The sequence below is a fragment of the Salvelinus sp. IW2-2015 genome, linkage group LG23 (genome assembly GCF_002910315.2).
Source record: "Salvelinus sp. IW2-2015 linkage group LG23, ASM291031v2, whole genome shotgun sequence".
Taxonomy (NCBI): domain Eukaryota; kingdom Metazoa; phylum Chordata; class Actinopteri; order Salmoniformes; family Salmonidae; genus Salvelinus; species Salvelinus sp. IW2-2015.
This window is the reverse complement of record NC_036863.1, coordinates 4928426-4937505: the sequence shown is the minus strand read 5'-3', so window position 1 is coordinate 4937505 and position 9080 is coordinate 4928426. Positions and strand designations below refer to the sequence as shown.

Here is a 9080-nt window from a genome sequence, read left to right as displayed (position 1 = left end):
ACAGGGTGGGTTGTTAAAATAGCTCTGAACTACAAACCTCCAAGACCAAGACAAAATAGCCAGTATCACGCACTTTGACGACTAAAAAGTATTAAACACGTTATTTACCACGGAAATATATATTTTTGTTAAAGATAGTAAATGATTGATTATTATGTTATAATCAATCAATAAATCAATGAATCAATCAACTCAATAATTTGCTTACAGGGAAAGCCAGACAGTCTGGTTTGCATTTTAACGGGGGGTGCTGAAAGCAGAACGATCTGTTCGTGGTGGTGACGAGTCGCTTATAGAATAGGCTAGATCACATCTTTCAGCTCAATGAATTACATATTGTTCCCATAATTGTTTAAAATGGGCTAGATTTACCTATAGCCTAATTATCACCGCCATATCAGCTTTATTTAATCGCACACAATTCAAAACCGTATCAAACCAACAGCTGCCTCTAAACACATAATGCGGCATTTCTATTTTAGGGAAATAACASACACACAAAAACGATTTAGGGTACATGTTTAMGTATAGTAGCAAGCTAAGGTTCATTTTTCTCTTTCCACAGCTCTGCTTCCGCGCAATGAAACCACGCATGTGTTCATCTGTGCTGCAGCAACGTGCATCAATTCCTCTTTGACCCCAGAGTTAATCTGCATTCAGATTTAGATTGACGCTCCAATATATTTCTCAGTTGCTGGATTTTAGGCTATTCCGTTGCCGCTTTATTTATGTAGTTGTTACTGTTATTTCTTAAAGTCGGGGAAGCTTGATTAGATTCAATCGGTTTTGTGGCCGTTTTTCTCAACACCGCAGAGGGTCTACATTTTCCGAACCGAACGCTAACACAAGCCGTTTATCCTATGCTATGTTCGTGAGGTACCACAGTGAGGATAGACAGTAGTCCATCTGCAATAAAGACGAAAAGAAGATGGTGATCATTGCTCCTCCAAATGTAGCATCTAAATACTCGAAAGCGATGGCGAAGCCTTCCTTCTCTCTAAAGCTATTTCTTTGGGTGTTTTTACTCGCTAATCTTCCTACAAGGTAAGGCGAAAATATACCAGGCTTTTATTAAAATGCCGTCGACACATACATRTGTGGCCGGGCAAATATTTTGTTTTTGGATACTAGAATGAGAGTCCGGCCCAGTTATTTCAATCATATGTTTTCCTCGGATCTTCCTCTTACGCTTTCTATCAGACAGGATACAACCCTGCGGCTTATTAGGGTGGCTTGTTACAGAACCAGGGCTCGTTTAGTTACATGTCAAGGAATGTATTTCGCACATTGTTGGCACTTTGGATGAGTGGTATTGGATCCATAACTGTAATGCTTAATGTGATTCCAATATATAAAGTCGTGTTTTTGGGAGGTTAGAATAAAAAACAGTGGTCAGGTAAGGATGTCCGTTATTTCCACGGGTTTATTCGCTGTATAAGGAATATTATAATCGTGCTGTAGGCTACTGGGCAAAGCTATTCAGATGTCAACAATATTTAAAGCTAATGTCTTGAAAATTGATGTATAGCATACCATATCATTCTGTTGAAGTGTTGTCAACATAAATGATGATGTTTATGTACTGTATAAATGGCATGTGTGAAGACGTAGCCTATTGATGCATGAACCTTATATATTACAAGATCCAAAACGTCCTCATTCCCAGAATGTTTTTAAGGTGATGGATGTAGAACTTCAATGAAACCCACCGGTCTCATATGTACCGCCCCCTTAGCCATTAAAACCAYGATTCAAAAGTAATTGTTGATTCCTGTATCTAAATCACGACTTTTCAAAATGGTATTTACATAGAAGCAGTGCAATAAAGGCAACAATAGAGAGACACAWATGGACTATCTCTGGTTCACTGCTAACTCCACAATCTGTAGAAAGAAAATGCTCAATTGACTTGTCACGAAAAGGCACCCATTGCACCAAGAAAATATGAACACTTGAGAAGGAAGCGGATGGTTTAAGGGCTCACATCGCTTCTGTCTTGTGTGCTGCCTGAGGGTGAAAAATGGAGGGTGATAGATCAGTCTTCATTCAATCACCATCGTAGAAAATGCGGCCATGGAGTCTCTGGCCTAGATCAAAATGTCTGCACTGTGTGTGCTATTGTGTTCACACATATGCCAGCCTTTAACATGATTCAAACCTAATTTAAAAGGATTCTGTTCTCAAGAATTCAATAGGCAAGGCTTTTCATATGCATCTGGGACCACGTAAATAAGACGCATGAAATGTGATGAGCTCACCCTGACTGCAGCTCATGGTTATCAGAGAAAGGCAACAGAAGGGTGCATCCTAGGTAGTCATAACACATAAGGCCCTGTGAAAGAGCAACACTGTATATATAGGCTGTCATGGCTAGGTACAACTTAAGGTTTGAACTGTCCTAACATCTGGCCAAGGGATTTTATGTTGACACATTTTGAGGGATATATTTGTTATTACAATTGTATTACTATCTATTTGAATTATATATTATATATATATATATTACATGAGTATGTACTCTATAACCACTGTTAGTGACTTCGTAAGCACCTCAGGATCTCTAGTATTAATTGTATAGTAATAACATACTCATCCAACTTTCACTCCAACTACTTGGTTTACAGTACACTGGGCCATGCTCCACGGCCACCCACAGGGCACCCAGGGGAAACACATGCCTTCTGATGTAGCTAATCCCCAAGGAGTATCTGTAAACCCAGAAAGTGCCAAAGCCTTGCCAGCAGGAAGTAGTCCAACAATGAGAGATTACCTATAGTCTGGTGGCCCTCCCTTCGACCCCAACCCACCCGGGCAGCTTGTGTTGTGATGTCTCTGCTTCTAAAAGACCAACAGAGCATCACAGGTTAGGTGATCTGCGTTGAGTGGAGTATCACAATATGAATAGCTAATAGTCCATGTGCAGACAGTGCTGCATTAAGGTGGGCCCTAGGTCGGGGCCATACAAAACAATGGGCATAGGTGTATTAAGCTTTATCACATTGGTGTGCCTTATCAAAGGGTATGTGTAGTGCTTGATCCATATTGCAACCATTTCTGGCAATCATACTTACAGCTTGTAGTGGATGGTCAAGTCAGCGCTTTGCAAGTCAGAGCTCAATTATAATTTCTGACAACATTGCATGCAACTCGGTATAGGTGGATGACACTACTGTCAAACAGTTTACCTATAGCAAACCCACCATACTCAACATACGTGTATTGTTAATTTGTCTCTCTCAGTGTGTCCTCTCTTTCTTATCACTTGATATACTCAACAACTGTTGTCAAAGAAGCAAACATACACAACTACAGTATAGCATATGGAGGACAATCATCAATGGCCTATGCTTATTATAGGAGCCAAGGGATTAAATCAAGTAAGTCACTGTTTAGCATGCCAGAAGCAAGGCCCGTGTTRCCCATTGGGTTAAACTGTCCATGACTATAGACTATGTTGTGATTACAAAAGCAATACACTACATGGCCAAAAGTATGTGGAAACCCCTTCAAATTAGTGGAATGAGATGTTCGACAAGCAGGTTACATACTTTTTGGCATGTAATGTATGTCAGACAAACTGCATCTACAGTATAACCCCTCAGGATGTCTATTACTGTGACCTACAGGTGTCTTGTGTGACTACCGGCCTTCAATGAAATGACTTTTATGGAAGGCACTGGATATGGGCCGCTGGGCCTATTCTTAATCCTAAACAGCAAGTTTCTTTCYAAAGAGCGCAGGGAATTGCCTACTGTAGTGGGTGACCTGGGGATAATACAACTTCTTCAAAAGTATTTATATCACCTGCTTCCTTAAATTCCCACCTGCATGCCGCTCAGTGTGTCTAGAATTTCAGTAGGCCTCTGTAGTCCCATTTTACAATTTAACTGCTCTGTTTTAATAATGGATTTCGGATTTTGACTGGTATCATTGGCCATCCCATGCTAGTTGTAAAGAAACAGTATCACCCTCTTTCCCTCACAAACCTCTGTGTACTGTAGGCCTAATGGTCCTTTTTTMTTATCTGAACTGTTGGCTGCTGAGGGGAGGACGGGTCTTAATAATGTCTGGAACGGCGTGATTGGAATGGCATCAAACACATAGAAACCATGTGTTTGATTATTTGATACTATTACACGGATTCCGCTCCAGTCATTACCATGAGCCCGTCCTCCCCAATTAAGGTGCCACCAGCCTCCTGCGGTTAATACAAATGAAATCAACAGTCTTGTGCCTCTCAAATTAATCTTATCTGTCCTAAGCTGTATTTAATCATTGATGGAAAACAATGTATTGCACCTCTTAAAATACTTCGGGATTTTGACAATGAGSCGCTTTATCTACTTCCCCAGATTCAGATGAACTTGTGGATACCATTTTTATGTCTGCTTGCAGTTTGAAAGGAGGTTGCTAACTAGCGCTAGCACAATTACTAACTAGCATGCTAGCAGATACCCATAGACTTCCAATCATTAAACTAACGCTAGTTAACATTGGCTTGCAAAACTTCCTTCCTACTGGACACAGAGACATAAAAATGGTATCTACGAGTTCATCTGACTCCAGGAAAGTAGATAAATGGCCCAAATCCCAAAGTATCCCGTTAAACAATCATAATGTTTCTAATCTGTCTGATCCCATTTAGTTAGGCTTAACTRGGTACACAAATAGAGCTGCTGCCAGAGGTGAGCTAATTAGGGAGTACCAAGTCACCACAGGTCAGGTGATGTGTCACTAATAGCTCTGTGTCCTCAGGACAGAGCACCAGGAGGCCATTTTATAAAATGTCAGCTAAACTGCAATCTTACCCTCCAAGAAATGAACAAACAGGCATTTTCATCTTGTTCCACCAGGGATAGGTCCTAGTACCTTCTCTATGGCGATAACAAGCAAAATGGTGCGAGGACTACGTTAAGGCAGTCAGTGTTAGCTACCGTAATGAGTCTTCATTTGGTGTAGTGATTGTAAGAATGGTGCTCAGTGATGTGTCTTGTGTGTGGCTGGATAGGAGGAGAGTTGGGACGGGCTGTGCCTCATTAGCCACAGACACAAACCCAGGAAATGATAGCTTACGGAAACGTGACATGATTACTATCAACAGACAAGCAGTGATTTTCCCACCTGATAACATTATGCTCAAATATATATTTTTAAAGTTAACATCAAATCATCCCAGAATTGTTTGTAGTATTTGAAATGATATTGAAGTAACTGATTTGGGGGTCTGTACAGTATACTGGTATTTGGATATCGATGCTCCCGAGTGCCGCAGCAGTTGAAGGCACTGCATCACAGTGCAAGAGGTGWCACCATAGTACCTGGTTTAAATCCAGGCTGTGTCACATCTGGCCGTGATCGGKAGTCCAATAGGGCGGCGCACAATTGGCCCAGCATCGTCCGGGTTTGGTCAGAGTAGGCCGTCATTGTAAATAAGAATTTGTTCTTAACTGACTTGCCTAGTTAAATAAAGGTTAAATAAAAAATACATGTTTTATGAATCATTGGTGTTGATGATAAGAATTCAATTAGAGAGCGTATTTAACAGAACTACTTTAAGGAGTGTTTTCAAATACATCTTAATAGTTTTTCTGAAGACAATTGAATTGTCTTTCATCTGGTACGTGAGGAAAATGTTAATTTAAAAAAATACATCTGATAGCAGTTTTCACATGATGCAACTGCGATAAAGGCAATTTTAACCTTTCAGTATAGGAAACAGTCCTCTTGTGGTTAGCTAGGCCCTGCAGCTGTAGCATGTTCTCAATGGGGCTAGCTACAATAACATTACTGTACTCCAGTGGACCCCAGTGTCACATTCTAAGTTGGACATTAGAAACATTAGAAAATTAGCCACTGATACTTTAGATCTGTCTGGGGGACATACACAGATCTCTCTTTCATCCAGCCGTCTCTGGAGGATTTCCGTTGACAACTGGGTTCTGCTGAAAAGTAGGAACAGCACCTGAATGCTATTGGCTCAATCGACTCTGCAGTAGAATAGAACCACAGAACTAGTATGTTTAACTATTTCAATCTTCATTCTAGTTCTATTATTAGAACAGAGGGGACTGCTGAACAATTAATCAAATGGCCACCCGGACTTTACACTGCTGCTACTCRCTGTTTATTATCTATGCATAGTCACTTTTATTTTTTTTAAATTTTGGTTTATTTAGTAAATATTTTTAACTCTATTTTCTTAACTGCATTGTTGGTTAAGGGCTTGTAAGTAAGCATTTCACGGTAAGGTCTACCTACACCTGTTGTATTTGGCGCATGTGACAAATWAAATTTGATTCGACATCAGGTCCATTTACAATCCAAGATAGGCCAAAAGATCCAAGCTGTCCTGAATCCCTCTATAAAGTCTTAATGTGTTGGTGGTGTCACCATATATAAATATAAAGCACGTAATGCTGCCTGAGGAAGCCTGGCAGTGAAAACACAATGTCCTGCACCATGCCTAAGTGCATGAAAACAATTCTTCCTCTGAAGCCTCTCTCTGCTCAATGGGCTTCCAGTAGCTGGCTGTTCTCAAGGTTTTTCTATATATACAGTATCCCTCGGATTCCATGGTTACTGAGTTGGGTAAAGCTCTTGGTACAGTAAGTTCTGACACAATGGAAATCCTTCATATTCCATCTATCGTGCCATTGGCGGTAACAACTTCCCAGAGCCCTGAATYTGTGCTTGTTAGTTTAATCACACACTTCATGACAGTGTGTTGCCGTTAGCACTTCTAGATAAGACTCATCTGTGGTGCACTCCAATGCACCATCATAGGTGTATTCACACGTCCAGCCTCAGTATCCCAGCCCCATTGCAAAGCACTTTTATTCCATGTGTAATTCAGTTAACTGGCTCTTGTAATGCATTGAGACGTTTTACAGAGGTGAGCCAACTCCCAAGACTAACTCTTCTCCTTGAGCACTGAAAAGAGAGCAGAGAACCAAGGAATCTCAAAGAAGAAATCTCACAAATGGAACAACAGATCCACTGTTTGTACCTTGCATTTCTTCATTGTCTTATGAAAGGGCCTGAGCAACCAGAACATTCTCTCCCCATGTTTCTCTCCTGACTGTGTTTTTGGTGACTATGGCACTCTTGGTTGAGACATTTTACAGAGGTGAGCCAACTCACAAGACGGACCCTTCTGTTCGAGCACTGAAAAGAGAGCAGGGAACAATCATTCCATTACAAAATCTCACACAAAGGAACAATGTCAGGTCCACTGTTCGCACCTTGCATTTCTTCAGCGTTCTGAAAGGGCCTGGGTAACAGTCTTTCTCTCCTAACTGGGTTTTTGTTTTTGAAGACTATSCTACTATTCATTGCCGTTATCCTCAGTTCCAGCTGCACTGTGGGRCTGGTGTCAGTTTGTGAGACTTTCATGTCGGGTATCACATAGAGATCAGTGGCAACCAGCAGGAGTTCTACCCTTTTATCCCGTTTCTGGCTTGTCCTTTGATTTCAACCAGCGGGCAGTGCACATTTGAAAGAATGGAGCCTAAACGCATAGCAAGCTTAGCCTAGTATGATGTAGTGGTCTTTTCTGTGCTGTTGTTGTGGATCGTTGCTTTACATATTGACAGCATAACATGATTCTCTCTCTTTTCATTTTACCTTGCTGTTTATAGTGCTGATGGAAAAATCATTGCTTCATATTTCCTMTGTTCCCCTTTTCTCTTCCCAGCTCCCTCCAGACTGAAAATGACGATGATGTGACAAACAAAACGTGGGTGTTGACTCCCAAAGTCTACGAGAGCGATGTCACCAACATCCTAAACAGCCTACTAGATGGCTACGATAACAAACTGCGACCAGATATAGGAGGTAGGTGTCATACCACTGCACATTGATTGGCCGCTGCTGCTATGGCCGCCCTCCCCAAAGACCAATCTCAATTTGCATCAACACCTTCGTCACAATCTATCTACATCAGTATTACAGGCCATGAATGATGAGCAGACACCATCATCACTGATAGCGTCATCACAGACAGCCYTCTCATTTCACTGAGCCCATTCAGTCTACAGGGCCATAGGCCCGCCCCAGTATGACTTGTGTAAAGGTTGGTGCAACAGAAACAACATTCTAGCATTATTATGCAGACACAGTGTGAGCTGTGAAACCTGGACGGCTGGTTATCCATCATGGGCCTATTAGCATCGTCTGTCCCTGCACTGCTGTTGGCCAAGTATAGAGCCAGTGAAGTAGCTTTCTCTCCCTTCACTTGGGCTGGCAGCTGGGGTCAGCTCCCATGTTCAGACAGAAAATGCATACAGCTACAATAGATTTACYGAGGCAGCCGCCACCATCTTACCATCAGACATGATCTGATGTTGCACCCTGTCATCTCCCAGACTGCCAGAGTTACACAGTGGGTATAATTAGCTAACAACTACGTAGRGTGCTACGTTGCACTGAAAACTGGGATTTGGATTCATTGCAGATTGTGGACAGTTCTTTTCAAGTCCATTGTGCAGCTCATTCAATTGTAATGCTGCTGCAGTCTATGTCTAGCAAAATAGCTAACAAGAGAGATATGTGGGAATTACATTTTAATTTCCTTGCATTATGATATCACAAGGACACAGGATGCAATGTTGTTATCTGCTTAAAAGGAAATGGTGTGCGTCATGGCATGCAGGTATAGACAAGTTATAATATGAAGCCAACCTGGAGCCAAAGGAAATGGTGTGCGTCATGGCATGCAGGTATAGACAAGTTATAATATGAAGCCAACCTGGAGCCAAAGGAAATGAGGACGTCCAAACGGCAGTTTGCTGCATTTGTTGTCTGGCTGTAGGTTTTACACACCATTGCACCTTTGAGTATTCCCATGATGAATGTAGCAGTTTGTTTATACGACTGCATTAATGTTATCATCCTCAAAAGTGGTCTGGGAATTCAGAAAGCCAAGCTATGTTTTTATTTAATTTGTATACAGTCATATTTACTCCTCGTCTCCTCTCTCGTCCTCTTCACGGTCTAACCATCTCGTCCCTCTCTCTCTCTCTCTCTCTCCTCCCCTCTGCTCTCTCGGTCTCTCCTCCAGTTTCCTCCTCCCTCTCTCGTCT

General features: G+C 41.6%; 1 protein-coding gene across 1 annotated transcript in view; it reads left to right on the top strand.

Moving 5' to 3' along the window:
- Positions 1-580: 580 nt before the first annotated feature.
- Positions 581-9080, top strand: part of LOC111950790 (gamma-aminobutyric acid receptor subunit gamma-2) — a 94638-nt gene continuing 86138 nt past the window's right edge. The window contains exons 1-2 of the mRNA XM_023968673.2: positions 581-1044; positions 7694-7833. Of these exons, the coding sequence (XP_023824441.1) occupies positions 929-1044; positions 7694-7833 (256 nt within the window). The 5' untranslated portion in view covers positions 581-928. The remainder of the gene's footprint in view (positions 1045-7693; positions 7834-9080) is intronic.